The sequence below is a fragment of the Electrophorus electricus genome, chromosome 15 (assembly GCF_013358815.1).
Source record: "Electrophorus electricus isolate fEleEle1 chromosome 15, fEleEle1.pri, whole genome shotgun sequence".
Lineage (NCBI taxonomy): Eukaryota > Metazoa > Chordata > Actinopteri > Gymnotiformes > Gymnotidae > Electrophorus > Electrophorus electricus.
The window spans coordinates 4490085-4508490 of NC_049549.1; the positions used below are offsets into that span (position 1 = coordinate 4490085).

At 38.6% G+C, this 18406-nt stretch overlaps 2 protein-coding genes across 3 annotated transcripts in view; one reads left to right on the forward strand and one right to left on the reverse strand.

Moving 5' to 3' along the window:
• The first annotated feature begins 7483 nt into the window (after positions 1-7483).
• igflr1 (IGF-like family receptor 1) lies at positions 7484-11879 on the forward strand. Its single transcript, XM_027024481.2, has 7 exons — positions 7484-7796; positions 7882-8071; positions 8329-8392; positions 9155-9236; positions 9336-9428; positions 9785-9910; positions 10192-11879. Exons 1-7 carry the CDS (start codon positions 7712-7714, stop codon positions 10515-10517), a joined length of 966 nt encoding a protein of 321 aa, XP_026880282.2. The 5' UTR covers positions 7484-7711; the 3' UTR covers positions 10518-11879.
• Positions 11880-12165: 286 nt separating this feature from the next.
• Positions 12166-18406, reverse strand: part of kmt2bb (lysine (K)-specific methyltransferase 2Bb) — a 30979-nt gene continuing 24738 nt past the window's right edge. The window contains exons 31-38 of one of the 2 annotated variants that reach the window (XM_027024468.2): positions 17961-18059; positions 17668-17777; positions 17369-17506; positions 16413-16665; positions 16141-16248; positions 15620-15703; positions 15184-15313; positions 12166-14962 (exon numbers count right to left, since the gene is read on the reverse strand). In XM_027024468.2, coding sequence (XP_026880269.2) covers positions 14687-14962; positions 15184-15313; positions 15620-15703; positions 16141-16248; positions 16413-16665; positions 17369-17506; positions 17668-17777; positions 17961-18059 — 1198 coding nt within the window. In that variant the 3' untranslated portion in view covers positions 12166-14686. The remainder of the gene's footprint in view (positions 14963-15183; positions 15314-15619; positions 15704-16140; positions 16249-16412; positions 16666-17368; positions 17507-17667; positions 17778-17960; positions 18060-18406) is intronic. The other variant, XM_035533914.1, reaches the window with a different exon arrangement.

Below are 18406 nucleotides of genomic sequence, written 5' to 3' on the forward strand. Positions count from 1 at the left end.
GCTTGAAAAATGTTTATCATTCACCACTTGCAAGTAAAGCACATTTGTTTCTGCAGAAATACTCCCACACAGAGTTTTCTGAGAGGATCCCCAAGGCTCTCTTCTCTCTTCCTCTTATAGTCCCTCAAATATAACAATGTGTTGAAATCACACTTTCTTCATCCTGCACTCTAGACAGTCACAGCAGGTTTCTATTAATTGTATCCAGTTTCTGTTAAGGCTTAATATATTATTGCTACTTCAGCTCACTGTACGCTTTCTTGACATCCTGTGATAATCCTGGAAGGAACAGACAGTACAGAATAACAGGAAACCTATTGCTACATAAACACTTACATATATATTTGTACATTTCCATCTCAGTTTCATAGTCTTAATGTTAAATTCTTTCTCAATGAGGTCTTACTATACCTGACCAAAGCTAGAGTTTTCAGCATATGTGATGTGATGCACAGATTCCACTATGAGCAGCTGACAGACATGCTGAGGAGCACACGCTATGGCAGATGACACCATTCGGGAAGGTGCAAATGAAGCATGATGAGAGATCATGGCATTAAGCTGAGAAGGTTACTAGAATACAGAACACTGACTAATTCAAACTAAGCGCCAAAAGAGGATACATTGGTCACAGACTGACATCAGAATGGTTGAAAATAAATCCTGAAAAAAAACCAGAAATGACAAGACTAAAGTCTGCAATGGCTGCTTGACATTGTGAACTATCTCAGCAAATTCTGTGAGCATTGAGCTGAAGACTCTGATGTCTTGAGACAAATGATGATCAAAGATACCATGTGGGACTGGAGTATGTGCATGCATTTGAAATGCTAAAACACATGATCAACACAGCACGAGTTCTAAAATATTTTACCTCAAAACAAAGCTTTACTGTCCAATGTGAATTATCCCAGACTGGGTTGGGAGGTGCATTCATGCAGGCAGACTATGGCAGACGCTCACTGAAAGGAGTTATGGACAGATAGGAAAAGATTGTCTGGCCATTCTGTTTGGCATGGAGAAATGTAATAAGTATACATATGACAGGACAGTGGAGGTTCATTCAAATCATAAATCTTTGGAAACCATTTTGAGAAATGCTTAGTGCACTAAAAATGTTACAAAGAATTCTGTTGAAATTATAGAAACATGACAGTGTTAAATATGCGGCAGGAGGCTTAATGCATCTAGCAGACACACTCAGCAGAGCTTACCTGCAAGATTCCGTTGACGCTGAAATTCATAATCATATTGGAGGAAGGACTGGGGAAAAGGCTTAAACAGAAAGACAAAACACTCCAGTCCCTGGAACAGATCATACAACAAGGTTGCAACAGGTTGCTGACTTCGTGCTTAGTGTGCAGCATAGTGTAATATTCATTGGAAAGCAAGCAGTAATCCCAGTCTATATGGGACATAAAGGCATGGAAAGAATCTATTCTTCATATTTGGGCATTGAAAGCTGTCTGTGCAGGAACAGAAAATGTGTCTATATGCCAGGGATGACAGAGGCCTTCAGAATATATATAGGAAATTGTGCAGTGTTCAGAGCTTTAGACATAACCAGAGAATGAAACATTGTGCCCACGACATTCCAATGAAACCATGGGCAAATGCTGAAACAAACTGATTTATATTCAACACAAGGAATCTGATCACAGTTCATTATTTTTCGGAAGCTGACCAACTGCCATATACCAGTTTAGCAACTGTCATCCATAAGATGAAATCCCACTTTGCATAGTTTGGCATTCCAGAGGTTGTGGTTTCAGATAATGGTCCACAGTACTGCTGCCAGGAATTTAAAGAAAGTTTAGCAAAGATTGAAGCATGAAGACTGAACATGTCACCCTCTTATCTTCAAAGCAACAACAAAGAAGAGTCTGCAGTTAAAACAGCAAACAATCTCATGGAAAAAGCAAAACGGGCATAGTCAGTGAGCAGTGGGCAGTGGTAGCTCAGTGGTTATGGTACTTGTCTTGTAATCGGAAGGTTGCTGGTTTAAGTCCCACCACTGCCAAGTTGCCCCTGAGCAAGGCCCTTAATCCTCAATTGTTCAAGTTGTACTCAGTCATAATAGTAAATTGCTTTGGATAAAAGCATCAGCTAAATTCCATCAAGATAACTGTGAATGTCAGACCTCTACCTTGTCATTCTTGACCACAGAAATTCCCTATCACAAGCATTAGATGCTAACCCAGTCCAAAGACTCATGATCAGGAGAACTAAAATACTTTGGCAACCTTGTGGAACTCTGTTCCAGCAAGATGTAATGACAACTAACCAGAGAAATATATTACTATAACAAGGGGTCCCTCAGACCTAAAGGGAAGGGACAGAATGAGAGTGTAGACCAAGGCAGCGATGGACAAAGTGACCAATAGATAATACAATGGTTCAAAACCATTCTACGAAGGAACAGGAAACATCTGAGAACAGCACTGGACAACAGTCTTGAAGTTCAACATTGGGACAGAAATGATACAACCTCAAAGAGAAATCAAAAAGGGAACAAGCCCACCAGACAAATATTACTACAGCAGACACAAGCAGAGTATAAAATGCAAAATATTGAGAAATTATAGAATAATTAAAAGATCAGCCAATCATAATTTTAGTTAAAACAATTTTATTTTTGGGGAAATTCAAACTTTAATATGTGGAGAAGGCTGTTTGAATTGGTGAATTTATAGTTCTTTAAATGCACTGTTGACTGTTTTGTTTAACCTGTATGTTTATAAAGGGTATGTTCATCTTTTGAAAGAAAACAAAAAACAATATATCTCCAAATGTGAGCAAAATGTATTGTACAGACTTGTGTGCACTCTCGAATCTCAGGTTTATATACCAAATCATTTTTCGACAGTTTTCTCCTAAAAAGTGACACATGATGAGCTGGGGTCAATACAGCTTGGCAGAAAAAGCATTAAAAAAAATTTCTCAACAGAAAAGTCAAACATCAATCTTTGACTGCCTGTTTATAGTAAATTACACACAAAAGTTCTAGATAATAGAAGATAATCATCAAAATGAGTAGACAAGACTTTTAAAAGAAAGTTTGATCATTTCATTTCAAAGTGAGTTTTGGTGCCATCTGTTGGTAAAGTAGCTAAATAGGTCATTCAGAGTCAACAAAAACATTTTCATTACCATGCAAATATTAAGGTAATTGTTTTTTTGTTTTGTTTTGTTTTTTTGTTTGTTTGTTTTTAAATACAACTGCGAACCATTAAATTATTAACATATATAATTGATATAATAGCTTTTCTGGGGTACACACACAATATTATATATATACACCTGGAGTGTAGAATCATTTGGGCAACACTAATAATGGACCTGCGCTTAAGAAGCATTATAATTATTGCTTCTTACCAAATGCTTATTAGCTATAATAATAACAATTGATTAATTTTTATCTTAATTTTGGGTAGAGATGTGGTGGAATACAATCAGGGGGGTGGTATGAGTAGCCATGGCAGCTGAGACGGGTTGAGGCTCAGTAACATCACAGCATCAAGGGTAGGTGTACCTCAGCAGAAAGATCATAATACACTGAGAGTTTTCTAAGGAACTGGGGGGGCAAGACCTTTCAGTGCTTTGTAGGGTCTGGAGGAAAAATCAATAGGACTTGAGCCAGATGTGCAGATGAGTGACCTTTTTTGGTTCTGTCCCTTATGCATCAAGGGAGAAAAGCCTCAAACTTCCCTCTTACATGAGGCCCTATACCTCCCACCATTTCCTGTTATTCTCTCATGAGCTAATCTCGTGACTCCCTGTGCCAGGCATCTCAACCATCCTTGAACATTCTTTCCTGCTAAAAACGTTGTTACTCCCTGCTGCTGCACACCCTGCCCAGCAACAGATAAGCGATAACTGGCATACTCCATCAATTCGCCTTTCTTGCAGACTGGTCAAGACAAGAGCAAAGGTCACATATTTCTTATTAAATCAAAATATTTTTTATTACAAATTGCACTAGGATTCACATCTGGATTGTTCCAGTCAGACTGACTCACTGGTCAGACGGATGATTATGTTTAACATTAACATAGAAAAAGTAACTCTCCTCTACAACAGATTTGTAGACAAGAGTATAAATCTACCAGAGAGAGCAGGATAAGCAAAACAGAAGGTTCACTGATAACCCTCCCACACACTTGAATATAAAACCCGTAACTCATTAGAAAGCATGTTATTTTTTAAGGATTTTTAAATTAAAATAATAACAAATCTGTCCACCCTGATGTAACACATGTTGACTCCCAGCAAGATGTCATATACACTTACTGGAGAAACGCCCGGGTGGACCAGGTCTGGGAAGCTGGGTGGACCATATCTGGGACACCTCCAGTTAGTGGGTGGGTGTCCAATGACTGCCCCCTCTCCACCACCTTACTGCATGCCTTGGCTTTGCTCTCCAGTCCCTGTTGGAGGGGGGAGATGCAGGACTGGTGTTTGGGCCACCCATGTTGATCACTCTGGAGGCAGAGCCAGCTCAATGGTGGGGGTGCAGAGGCCAGGCCTTGGCATGCACTGCCAGCCATGCTTCCGGCCACCCTGGAGGACACACTGCTGGACACAGAGCAGAATACACTGCAGGACGCAGTACAGGACAAACTACAGGATGCACAGCAGAATACACTGCAAGACACACTGCAGACCTGGTTCTCTTGTAGCAGCACATGGGTGTATGCAGCTCACACTCACCATATTATCCACTGGAAGGAGGAGCATCCTGTCACTCCACACATCAGGTGGGGTATCGCCCTCATGCGGATATGGGTTCACCTCTGGGGGAGAATAAATGACATATCAAAATGGTCTTGAAAATAAAATGCTTTCAAAGTTGCATGGAATACATCCTGAAACTACATTTGAGCTACACAGGGAAATCAAAGCGCACAGTAACTGTGTGTGTGCGTGTGTGTGTGTGTGTGTGTGTGTGTGTGTGTGTGTGTGTGTGTGAGAGGAGTCTTTACTAAGTATTTTCTTGGGCATGTACTGCATTGTGTCCACATATATGTAATCTATTAGATCACTTTAAATATATCTGTAAATAATCTGACTGTGATCCATTTTCAGCAATAAGTTGTACTGTTTATTTTGCCATCAAGGCCACTTTTACTGTCATGGTGCTGGTATTTGCTGGCCACATAGCAAAAAAAAACTGCTTTACAATGACATCTGCAAAAAAGGCTATTTCCTGCCTGAGCCATTACTCACTGTATTTTGTCTTGGTACTGCCATCTTAGTTCAAAAGATACAATCGCATTTTCATATTTGGGAAATGGTGAGCAGTCACTGATATAGTCATCACTATCTGGGAAATATTTGTAAGAAATATATATTACCCCAGAAAATAAGAGTAATGCTCATAAAACTTCTAAATGAAAAGCTTCTAGACATTTCTTTTTTCTCATTACCTATCACAGTAAGAACAGTGTCAGTTATAGTTATGCATTAAAGAGAATGCTTTCATATGGCTCTTTTATGCACAAAAGATATAATTCAAGGTTAATTTGAGCATGAAGACACTGGGTATCTGTGACTTGATCACAACCGGGGCTCTATCTTGTTCTCTATTCATTGTTCATGCTTATTCAGAATACAGATCGTGGACACCTGACTGTCTCCCCTCTTCAGTAAAATGTGCAAACTATAGGTAATGTCAAAGTCAAAGTCAAATTTATTTATATAGCGCATTTTACAACAGTTGTCAATAAGCAGCTTTAGAAATGTCCAAGTTCAAGCCCCCAGTGAACAAGCTAAGGATGACAGTAGCAAGAAAAAATTCCCTAGAGCGTGAGGAAAAAAGGAACCAAGACTCAAAGGGGGGCATCCTCCTCTGCCTGACAATGGACACTACAATAGTAACAATATAAACAATAAGGAGCAGAATAAATAGTTAAAGAGAAAAATTAAATAATAATAATAATAAAATGAAAAAAATAAGCAATTAATGTATAGTCTGGTTTTCTAGAAGTCCTAGTCAAGTCTTGATGGTGTGTGCGTATCCAAAACCCATCCCATACGAGAATGTCCATCAAAGGCAATTGAGAAGTAGTTGGCTGGTGTGGAGGTGTGGTGGGACACAGCAGGGGACATCACGGAGCAGCCATGACAGCTGACAGGCTCAGGTTGAGGCACAGTAACATCATGGCATCGGGGATTGTGGTATCTCGGCAGAAAGAGAGAATAGTTTATTTCGCCTGTCCAGGTACGAGGGTTTGTGGGATCTATAATGTGCAATGATGGACTCCAGCAGATGTAGCTATAGCAGCATAGCTACAAGAATAGAGCCAGAAGGAAGCCAAGGCTTTAGATGTTAGGGATCTAACATTGAGTAAACCCAGTTTTAGATGAAAGGTGCAGGAAATGTTTTGTAAATCAGTTACTTTAATACTAAATAGGTTATTAAGATGTTTTCTTTGATTTCTGTGTTTCTGCTTAGCTTGGAGAATAGACATAGTGTCAGTATGATGAACCTGGGGTGACATCTAGTAGCAATCAGCAGACGGCTGATTTAGCCTCTTTGTCTGCTGTTTGTCCTCCTCTCTGGATTGTCATAGATTAATTTGTTCTTGAGAAAGGTCCTAAGAAAAGGTTTGCATCAGATTCATGGCATGTTCTGAATTCTTCACATCTTTGTTCTTATGATGAATCACATTATCCTCATAAATTGAGAACACATGTCAGTTGTTCCTAATTAACATAAGTAAAGGTGGACAGCACTGTAACTATTGGTTCACTAACAGTAAAAAGTCATTTTTAGCTAAGTTATCCATCTTTAAATTAGCTGTATTGCTTGTCCTTCAAGAAGCTGAAAAGTGTAAAAGCTTTACCACACCCTCTTCTTCATCTTTCTTTTCGAAAAAATAATGTATGTCCATGTTATTGTGCAAACAATTTGTATACAACTTTATTTAATGGTTGTTCTATGTTTGTGAATAGTTATCTTAGCTGTCTGTACCTTATCAAGTATAAATAGAGTAAACAATACTGGTTTGGAAAATTTAGAAGAAGAAGGAAGATTGGTGGACCTGGGGAAGACCATGTAAAAGTATCAGTTAGGAAGTCTACGGTCTGCCGCCCACGAACACTGCCATGACGCACCCACTGACAGCAATGCCTATGGTTTTATTTTGCTGAAGCGTACTTACTTGCTTTCAATCAGTTTTAAACATTACTTTTTTTAAACTTTGTAACAATAATGACATGACTATCGTTTTGAATAATCTGAGTTTTCACTAATTATTGTACATAAACTATTAACTGTAATACGGATTTAAGTCTTTGTACTAGTTCTGCTTATGCAGCTGTTTTTATGTGAGAATATGTCGTAATAATAGGCAGTTACCTTATATTTTTCATATTACTATGCAGAGGTATATTGGTTATATGATGTATGGATAAACTGATGGATGCATGTGTTCACGCTTAAGTAAAGGGGACATTTCACTGACGTCTGTGCTTTGGTTATGCCCCTTTTATGCCTTAGATGCACACAGTGGATTGTGTCGAGCAGCTGTTGTATCACACACTCCTCTGTATCATCAGATATACAAGTATAGCCGTAACATCAATAATACCGTGACAACTGACACTTGTATACACAGTCAGGGGCTCGAGTTACACACTACAGTTAGTAGTGTGTTCTCGTTTCAGGCAAGTGTGCTTACCGAGGCGAGGCAGTCTCTTGTCTACAGCCATGTCATCTTATTATTGTGTTTCTGAGTATTTCTGGAATGGGAGTGAATGTGTTCCATGTGAGCAAGTATATCCAATTACAGCGGGTAAGTATACGGTTAAGATACAAGCGTTATATAAGCGTATAAGACACTTTGAAGTTCTCAACAAACTGCCACAATTTCACCGTAGGTTATGAATTTAATCGACATTGTGGACGACAAGATGATGGAGGACACATTTCGACAGCATACAAAACCTGCGACAACGGAAAATTTAACAACGGGTCATTTTTAAACTGCCGTTTGTGTTCCACATGCACAAATGGGAAATTACTTTCGCCGTGTACAAATACCTCTGATGCCCGCTGTTGTGAAGACGGGTAAGTATAACCCGACGTCTGTTGTATTTCAGCAGTTAAATAAAATGGTTCTTTATATTATGATGTTCATATAGGGTACCAGTATTTCCACCAGAAGCCTAAACTAAAGTGAACACATGCTAAGCACAACCGATTCGGAATCATTGGTTATCTTCGGTTGATTTAAATTCGCAACCATACACACATAAAAATGTAGGTCTTGACATATGTGCATGTGTATTTGTAATTCCAGTTATTGCTTACACGTTTTTATGCAGACAATGGGAATGCAGAGAACTCACTACAGAGAGAAGAACAGCGAGTACGGAGTCCATCACATCGGTATTGGGACAACCACAAATACACTCTTTGGAAGAGTCGGCTCAGTTTGTTCATAAGTAATTAAAGTATAGCTAAAAGATTGGTCAAATAATGAATGAGTTAAACTGTAAACATTTCTATCTCATATATAATGTTGCAGTTGAGTTCCTTGAAAACATTAATGTGAACTATATAAATGCATAAACTGCTGAACTATGTGCCTCACGCAAGAACATTTGTGTTACGTTAGAATCCTCGTCCTTTTTATGAAGTCTATTTATTCAGTTGTGACGGGTAAAATCGATCAAACCTAACCACATCAAAGCGTTTCAAATGACCAAACAGCTTTGCTTGTACAAGTGCGCCCGTTCATAACAACTGAAAAAATAGAATATTTGAAGACCCAAAACTTTAAGCCCATTTGTCCTTAAGTGTCACTCATAAAAAGCCAATGTGATTTCGTAGTTTTATAGATTAAAGTTACAAGCCTTTAGATGAATGGTTGGAAAACTGGTAAGTGCTCAACTTCCGTTTCTTATCGTCATTAAAAACGATATGACCTACGTGAAATTTGCAATTTGTGTGTCTAAGAGAAAGTACTAAATTTAAGAAAACTGTTTCTTGTAAATTTCAAGTACGAGCAATTTTAATAACGACTCTGTTCGTACAATTGCTTCTTGCATGGGGTGCATTACCTTTACTACTCAGCAATTAGTATGAATATCATTCCGCTTAAAGATATTATGACCCATGCTGAATTTATACACTTATCTCTGTTTTTAGGCAGTTACAATGGATCATACAACCGTATACAAGACAGTTAAAGCACATATCGACACTCCGAGCATATCCGATTCTACTACTTGTATGTTTGATTTTTAAAAAAAATAGTGATTCATCTCTATATCTTTATTCATGACTGGCTTGTGCTCTTGCTTGACAACGTTTTTATGCTTATTTTCAGGGATTTGTTTAGGGGCAGTGTTTTTCATCATAATTTGTGTTATTATCTATATGCTGTACATTATTAAGAAGAGGAAACATCCTGGCTTCAGAGGTATGTGTAAAGGGGGGAAGTCCTGCAGCCTACTTATGGAAGAGAAAAATTGAGTTGTCTAAACAGTATGAAAAGTGAAATTAACAATTGTGTGTTTGCAATGCCAACTGTAAGCTTCTAAAAGTACATCCTACATGTAAGCAAATAACTTCTTTGTCGTTTCTTAATTGAATATTAATTTATGTGTAATTTATGCTTCAGATCAGTATGCATGAAAGCTGTTTTCACTTTGCTGAAAGCACATAGTATGTTTGTGTACATTTTTGTGTAACCTGTTCTTTGTGCTATGCTATGTGTAAAGCCACTGTAGCTTTGAACAATGCACATTTACCAAAGACTTTTTTCATGTTCTAAAGAGAAAAAATGGATCATTGGAAGAAGCTTGAAAAATAATGTTATCCTGGAAGATGGCAATAGATGTATAACATATACATCCAGACAAGACAATGTTGAGTTCAACATGGCTATAAATGACCTACTGTGTGAGTACACAAAACATACTAAAAGGACTGAATACTGAAGAGTGAGTAACACAGTAGACGCTTCAGCACACAGTTTTGACACATCGCTACTCTGTTTCATTTGCTGTATAGAAACGTTCCTAAATATATTCAAGCTGGAATAATTTTGAACTAAAATCCAATCCATTTGAAGTAAAGTTTCAAAACTGATCTTCAGTAAACAGCCTTATTCTATAAGGAGTTAAAAGGTGGTGGTGGTGGGGATGTCCTTCACTACATCTCACTGTTTTGCATTCCACCAGCCCCTGATATCCAGGCTGCTTCTCTTCAAACAATGCTGAACGATCTGGACGTGGTGGATGAGCTTGTCTTCCTGCTGGACCCAGACACCCCTGGAGTGAAGAGCACTCGTCACCTTGCTGCAAACTGCTCCATCCCCTTCATCTGGATCAACTATGCCTATTCAATGAAGGACAGTAAGAGTCCTCTTATTGCGCTGTTGGAACGAGTAATTGCCAACCACCCCCACTGGAACGTGGGGCACTTTGCTGGCCTGCTAAGCCACATTGGGCGCAATGACGCAGTGCTCGTGCTCAGGAAGCTTACTTTAAGTACCATGGTAGTTTAGGTTTAATTTGTCGTCATATGGGACCTAATGTGCTCTAGTGTAAATTTGGAGTAGTATTTACATTGAGTGGTCATACTTTATGGCTGAGTTTTTCCATTAAAGTTTAAGTGTAGTTTACTAATTGAGTAATACAATAACCAAAATATAAATCTTAAAATATTTAGACCTTTTGTAGATGCCCATTCTTAGCTTTGTTGAAGTCATGTCTATCATATGCCTTTTTTTCTGTAGATTTGATTGACAATCTCAATATTTTATTTGTTCTATTAACAGGTACTAACATTATTCTGTTTCTATTTTGTTCTATTGGACTAATCAGTGTTCTTGGGATAAAAAGCAAAATCTTTAATATATATATATATATATATATATATGTGTGTGTAAATCTGGGTTTTCCAAATATACACTGGAGATCAAAATTAGAGAACAACTTATGAACACGCAATTTTTTCAGAAATAATGTAATTTTTATTGACCAACATTTGAAGAATTTTTTGTTAGGGGTATACCATGCCACAAGAACAGTGTTTTACAAAATAACCAAGATATTTCAACATAAAACCTTTATTCTGCAGAAAACACAATAAACAAAATTAGAGAACAGCAATGACTATCACAGAGGAAGGTTACAACAGTCACCAATCAGTAGGAAGTGTAAAGGCCGTTGCTTGGAATGACTTCAGCACATCTGTGGCCACAGGACATCAAGCCTCTCACACTCTGGTGTGATTTTGGTCCACTCTTCTTGCAGTCTCTTCCACAATTCAGTGACTGTTGTGGGTTTCTTGGCCATACCTTTGTCACCAAGGACTTCCAGAGGTTTTCTATTGGCTTTAAATCAGGACTTGGAGCTGTTTCAATGTTTTCAGTTTCAAGGAAGTGCTTTACCCATTTTGCTGTGTGACAGAGGGCCACTGCTGTGTCACTTTGGAACAGCCCCCCATCTTGCAAAGTCAGTGAAAACTGGAAAGTTAGGCTGCCAGTTAAATAGGGTTTGTTAGATAATTAAGGAAATTAGCACCAGGTGCCAGATTAACACCAATAACTTGCAGGTATCTGTGTTCTCTAAATTTGATCCAGTGTTTTCAGTTCTCTCATTTAAGTTTTTTTATACTGTGCTTTTAGAATATATACAACTCATGAAATAAGCTTAAAATACTGCTCTTTTATTCCTGTTAGGATAAATTCGCATAGGACAACCTTGACATATAGGAAATTGTGGTGTTCTCCAATTTTGATCAATTTTGATCTGATCAGTGTAGATTAGATTCCCTTGAACTAGACATTTTTCCCCCAACAATACTTCCAAATGATCTACATAACTTTCATATTTATCAATAAAATTTGTAAGCAAAATGAAAATCTGCTTGAATATCAGTTTTTGTTCAAACATTGTAACATCTTTATTAAGCAAATAACATTATAAATAAAAAAAGTGCATAGAAAAATTAAACAGGTTTAGAAATATGTATACAATTATTTACAAACTTAGGGTACTTTTGTACAACGTAGTAAAGACACACGTTCTCTTTTTTAAGTCTTTTTTCAACACGATATTTTTTTTTTAAAATAACCCTACGTATGAACATACAGTTTTTCCACACAACTCTGGGCGACAGATCGGCACAGAAGGTCTTGACTAGTGCTTTGTATCCTTCATTGCACACAGGCCAACTATTCAGGACGTTTAAGACCAAGCAATATTGTATTTTCTTCTAGGATTTGCATTAGTATTCTTTGACAGTCATTCTGAACAGCCTGAGGTAGAATCCTTGCAAGTTCAGGGGGGGGGGGAGGATGAAATCAGCTCGTTTCATGATCTAGACGTCCAAAAAAAAAAAAAAAAAAAAAAAGTGGAAAGGGACTGACCACACAGATTGGCTAAGAGGGCTATCATACATCAGCGTGTAGGCTTCCCTCTCCATTGCTGCTCCTTTATAAAGGTTTATTATATACTAGCTAGTATTCCAGCAAGCGCTGAAAGCAATTACTTGCAGTTAGTCATGAAAAAGAGTTTAATGTGGCCACAGTTTACAAGTTAAAACAAGAACTAAAAGCATAATAAAAAGGGATATCGGGTTCAACACACCACCTTAAAATAGGCTGCACTGCAAGAACTCACCCTCAATGAATGTTCAAGTCAAAAAGATGAGAGAAAGAGGGAACGATGTAAACAAAAGAAAGATCTGACGAGACCTTGGCCGCGTAGAAAGCACAAACACTCCCATAATCTAAATACAAACAGGAATAAATATGACAGCCATAAAGCTTGAGCAATGTCCGAGACACACACAATGGCATCAGTTTATCTGTTTTTCCTCATGATGGAAAGCAACAGAGCTGTCGTATGTCCTAATATAAAGGGACATCAAGGTGCTGAGTGCTAGGTGGCTGATGGCTGAAAGGTAAAGATCCGTCATTTGTGGCCAAGATGCATTTAGCAGAATTTGTCCTAGCAATAAACTTTGCCTCTTAAAACCTGTGGTTGGAAAAGATTTTTCTTGGGCGATTGTAAGGGGTCAGAATCTCTAAGAGCGGTACATAATACGTGCAACCACAGCACGGAGAAATTAGGGGAAAAAAAAAAAAAAAAAAAAGTCATCCAAACCTGTCAAAATATGTAAAAGCGGAGATGCAAAGTGAACTGAGCTCAAGTAGTGTCTGATATTATAGCAGAGAAAAAAAAAAGGTATTTTTCTTTCTCCATACCTGAATTTGCTTGCAAAAAATGCAAAACATTACAGGGCTCTCTACCCATTAACCGTCAAGTACATATGTAATTCACAAATAACGACGTTTCTTACACTGCAAGGAATGAAAGACTAATGAAATGATTGATTTTCCCCCCCAATAATTTGTTACATCTAGCACCATGAAGACCAAAGAGAAAGGGTAAATATGGGTAGAAATGTTTAGCTGGCATTATACAGCAGCAGGGCCCCAAGATGGGAGACAAATATTTCCACAAGAGAAAAGTTCAGTCATCTCATGAATTGGAAACAAATGGGGAAAGATAAAAAAAACAAAACAAAACAAAACAAAAAAAAACCCCAAGGCCTTTCATAAAGAGTTTCTAACAAACAATTACACCAATGGCTTCTCAAAGAGGCCTTAAAAGACTTTACAGGCTGATTCAATGCGTTCCATGGAAAATGTCTTGCTGAATGCTTTCTGAACGGAATGGATCAACATGGTGTATTGCAGGGGTTCACAGCATCTTCCTGAGCAGTATAAAGCCTTTTTTTCTCCTAAACATCTATTCTATTCTATGTTATAGCATGAGTATCACACAAACATCTCAGTGTGTGTTTATATCTTGATTAGTTATATATTCATTACAGAATATTCTCACTGCCACAAAACTACATCAATTTGCACTTTTGCAGTATTGGAGTATATTTAAACAGGTTACGGGCTGCAGAAGTCTCTTTGAAGAGCTCGAGAGTCCAACACTTTAGTGGTCCATCTGCTGGTACTGACACTATTTTACTGAGTGCAGTTGCAGCGTGTTTAAAGATGCACAGACCCTTTGAAAGTTTTATCAGACAAGAGATATCGGCTCTTTCTGCACAACCCCAAAGAGAGTAGGTTTTAATTTCAACACAGAAATAGAATGCTTAAACTGGCTCAATGCCAAATTTGTATTGTCTGGATGTGCAATTTGAGATTATTAGTAATAGAAGAGATGGCCACTTTCACCAAGTCCCTACTTTATGATATGGCCTTAAATGCTACGTGGGAGTAGAGAAGGGGTCAGAACATGAAGGCATGCCTAAGCACAACCTTTAAAGAGAAATACATTATAATCACACAGGAAATCAATTGTTCTCTCAGAAACTGTGACCACATTTGCTGTTCCATGCACATTATGATTGTGCAATACACCCTGGCATGCTCTGATGAGGAACCGTACATTACAGTGGATGGGTAGCTGGGTGCTGCGACATCCCCTATTCCTGCTGACATGCTCGTGCCCTGTTTAGACAGCACCATGGCTATCCCTGGATCATCCCAGCAGCTTTCTGGTAACCTGCAGCACTTTTTAGCAAAGACCCCACCTTAAAGTGTCTCTGCGGGGAATCTCTGCTGCCTTTAATGACCACCTCCATTTTATTGCCTGTGTACTCGTCACCCTTGCATCCGCCCCCATACTCCTCTGCGATTTCCTCTCAGTTTAAGAAACGTCGACACCGCCTGGCTCCACAGTTACAGCTGAGCTTGTTGCTGGCGTCCTCGATGGGGAATTTGTAGTCATAGGTGAGCTCCTCCCCACGGTAAATCTTGCGCAGCGCAAAAATTACGATATGCTTCTGGCCCTCCACGTTGATCACCCGTGAGTAGCAGTTGGGCTCGCACGAGTGGTTGATGAAACGTGCTGCATTGCCATGCATGGTCGCGTCCACCACTTCAAAGTCGTCAATTCGAAACATGTAGCAGCCAATGCCCTGTAGGAAAATAGGGTAAATTTGTATACATTTGTATACACACACAGAAGGACTTGAGTCTATTCTTTATCACTAGCAGAAATATGCATCATGATTGGACACAACCACAGGTCAAAAACAAAATGGATTTATGATAAATTACTCATCATAAATAGAAACTGCCTGCGAGAACTGGTACTACAGCACAACGGAAATGCGTGGGAGTCTTAACTTTTGCCTACCTTTCCATCATAATATTTCTCTCGTTTGTCTGTCAGAACAGAGCGAATGACTATGCCAGAGTACTCGATGACCATTTCACCTGCTTCAATGTTTCTCTTGCAGAACAGCCCTCGTCCATGAATGGCAGACCTGAAATTTTGCAAAACATTATTCTTTAAATGCTTGTGGAAACATGAACAATATATTTGGTACTACTCTCCTGAGTGCTGGTGTGCTCATTTGAACTTTTAAACTTGCCACAAAAAGCTCCGTAGCTAAATATTAAGTACTGCTAATATTCTAAGACAGAACTCTTTAAAGTATTACCTAATTTTTCATTTGTTATATCTGATGGTGACATGTTGACACTTTTTTTTAATTAATTTTGTGAAGCACGATTTAAAAAAAAAGAACTGAAACTATGACCAACTTCCTGTGAAATTCTTTCTAACCCACCTATAAACACCAACAGCTTCTTTTGATGTCCTTTCTAGGTGTCTGAAGCGCATTGCCATTGGAAGTTCCAAACTTGTGGCTCGTCTGTTAGGTAAAAATCACTTATGATAAAACGGTCCATTTCTTCTTTTTTTTTTTTTGTAAAAACATTTAGCATCCCCTTAGAACAATCTGACTGCAGTTCAGTGAAATGCCTGCTAAAGCCAAGCTAAACAACAGAGATAATAAATAGCTATAAATCCTTAAATTCAAAGGAAACAGTCCACAATGTCCTTAAGTGCACAGAATGGACTCTATACAAAAACTAATTTCTCACTGCTAAGCCTATAGCAAAGAGCCTGCCTCATTAAAGGCGCTAATGCAATAAGAAGTTTAGACTGCTTCAAAACAATTTAATGTCATCATCCTTGCATGATACTTATATACTGATGCACTAAAAATGTTTCCAGGACTTCATTGACTAACTGAGGTGTGAATGAGTTCCAGTAAAAACAACTTCTATAGTCTTATGTTAAACTAACCTGCTGGATTTTAGAAGAACTTCATCCTCCTCTTCATCATACAGGTCAGTGTCAGGAAGCTGTCTGTGCTGGGAAGCTAGGAAGTTGAACATGTCGAAGGTAGACTTCCTGTGATGCACACAAAGATTTGAGGGTGTTTTTTTTTTTAGATGTGGTACACAGACACATTTTATCTAAAGCTGTAGAAAGGTTATTTATTTTCACCCTCTCTACTGCTACTTGTGTAACAGTAATAAAAAAAAAAAAAAAGGGTTTATAGAATCTGTACTGACCTCAAGTAAATCTCAGAGCGAGCACAACCACTAGGGTTAATGGGCAGGTCCTCCTCTTGGCTGGCCTGCTTATGGAAGCGGAAAGTGTGACGCTGGCAACACTTTGCCCCCTGGAGCTGTTCCACTAGGTACACCACAGCATCGTGCAACAACCCCATCATACGCGTACCGGTTATACCAGTGAACGAGAGCTGCCGCAGCCTGGCAGCCGCCCGGGCCTCCTGTACCCCATCCGTCACTGCCCTCCAGGCCACTGGGAGGGGGAGACAGAATTGGAGGCACATGGGGGGACAAGGAGATGAAGACACAATGAAAAACACAGCATTACTTATCAGAAAGGATGTGAAACACGCCAGTGTGATGCAAATGGGGGTTTTGGAGTAATACTTCCTGAAATATTAAGTCAACCAAGAAATTTTCTTGGGGAAAAAACCACTAATTTGAGTAATCACATGACATGTTTGGGTGTTTCAAATTAGACATAATAAGGGTATGCATTTACATTGCAAGTGTTTTTCTGTGAACCAGTGGGTGGTAAAAACTGGCTACACGTGTGTATTTGAGCATATCCTGGTAGCCTGGTTAACGCTGACTTTTTTTCAATAGGTTACCAGATGCAGAAGAATTTTATAAGTCTCCTGCTGAAAAGCCATTAAGACTTTACTGAAAAGTACCAAAAAAAGAAGAGAATGGCAGACTGGACCCATTTCCTGTTTTGGTTTTTAAATTATTATTATTTTATAAAAACAAAAACAACAACGAAAATTCCATCTTGGTCTCCTGTATCTTTCCTCCCTCCCCGAGCCAAGATATTCTCACACAGAATTGAACGGCCAAGTATGTTTGTATATATAAGGGATCTGTCTGTGATTACATAGCAAGTCTCAATAAAATAGCAGAACTCAAACAAAAATCTTCCATGAAATAAAAATGAATTTCACAGAAGGCCACATTACCCTCAATGCTGTCTGACTCTACACTGAAGCCATCATCACTGGAGATCTCAAAGCGTAGGTGGGGCTGGTCTCCTCTAAGTGGAAAATAGTCTTCACCATCTGAGGGAGGCATTTCATCATCCGAGCATGACATCATCCCTAATAGGAGAGTCAGGGTTTATTTACATGAAATCACAGGAAAATGGAAACCAAAAAGTTGCTGGAGAATGTCAGATCAAGAGGATGAAAAAAAAGGTTAGGCCAAAAGCATACACTAATTAATTTAATTAACTTCAGTTGTACAATGTGCTACTGTATACCTGAGTACTTGTTCCAGTCAGACAGTGAACTGCGCCCTGTAGTGTCCCAGGCCTGTGGTTTACTGCTATCAACACCTCGGGACACTGAGTAATTATCCCAGGGCCCTGGCCTTCAGTGCATGAAGAGAAAAATGAGTCTTAAAAAGACATATAACCTTAAAGCACACAACCTATAGAACCATGAAAGAGTGGGCACAAATAAATAAAATTAACAAGCAATGTATCAGTAAATCAATCAATCATTCTCTAAAGTGCAAACAACGAGAAAGAAACTGCATAAAACGATGGCATACCTTGCATTCTCAGAGTCACTACTTCGCTCCTCATTGAGCTTATCCAAGTCTAGGATCCCTTTAACAGTTGGAGTTTTGATGCGAACTCCCCCACATCTGCTATACAGAAAAAAGAAAACACTTAAACACCAAATACTTCACTACTTAAAAAGGCTTAAGACCACTCTGATTTGGATCATAATAGCGGACACATACCAAATCAAATACGCAATTAAAAACAGGGCCCATACAGCATACAGTCACAATCAACTTATTTTTGAATATCTGCATCTGTATGGTTTCTTAGAAATAATTTTACTTAAAGAGGTATTAGTAATCCAGTTAAAGCTGCCTAGCATAGAAATTCCTGAGGTTTATGCCTTGTGGAACATCCATGCATGTTAATTATTATTATTATGACTAGAAAACTTATACTAAACATATGTTGTCAGAGATGATTTTACTGC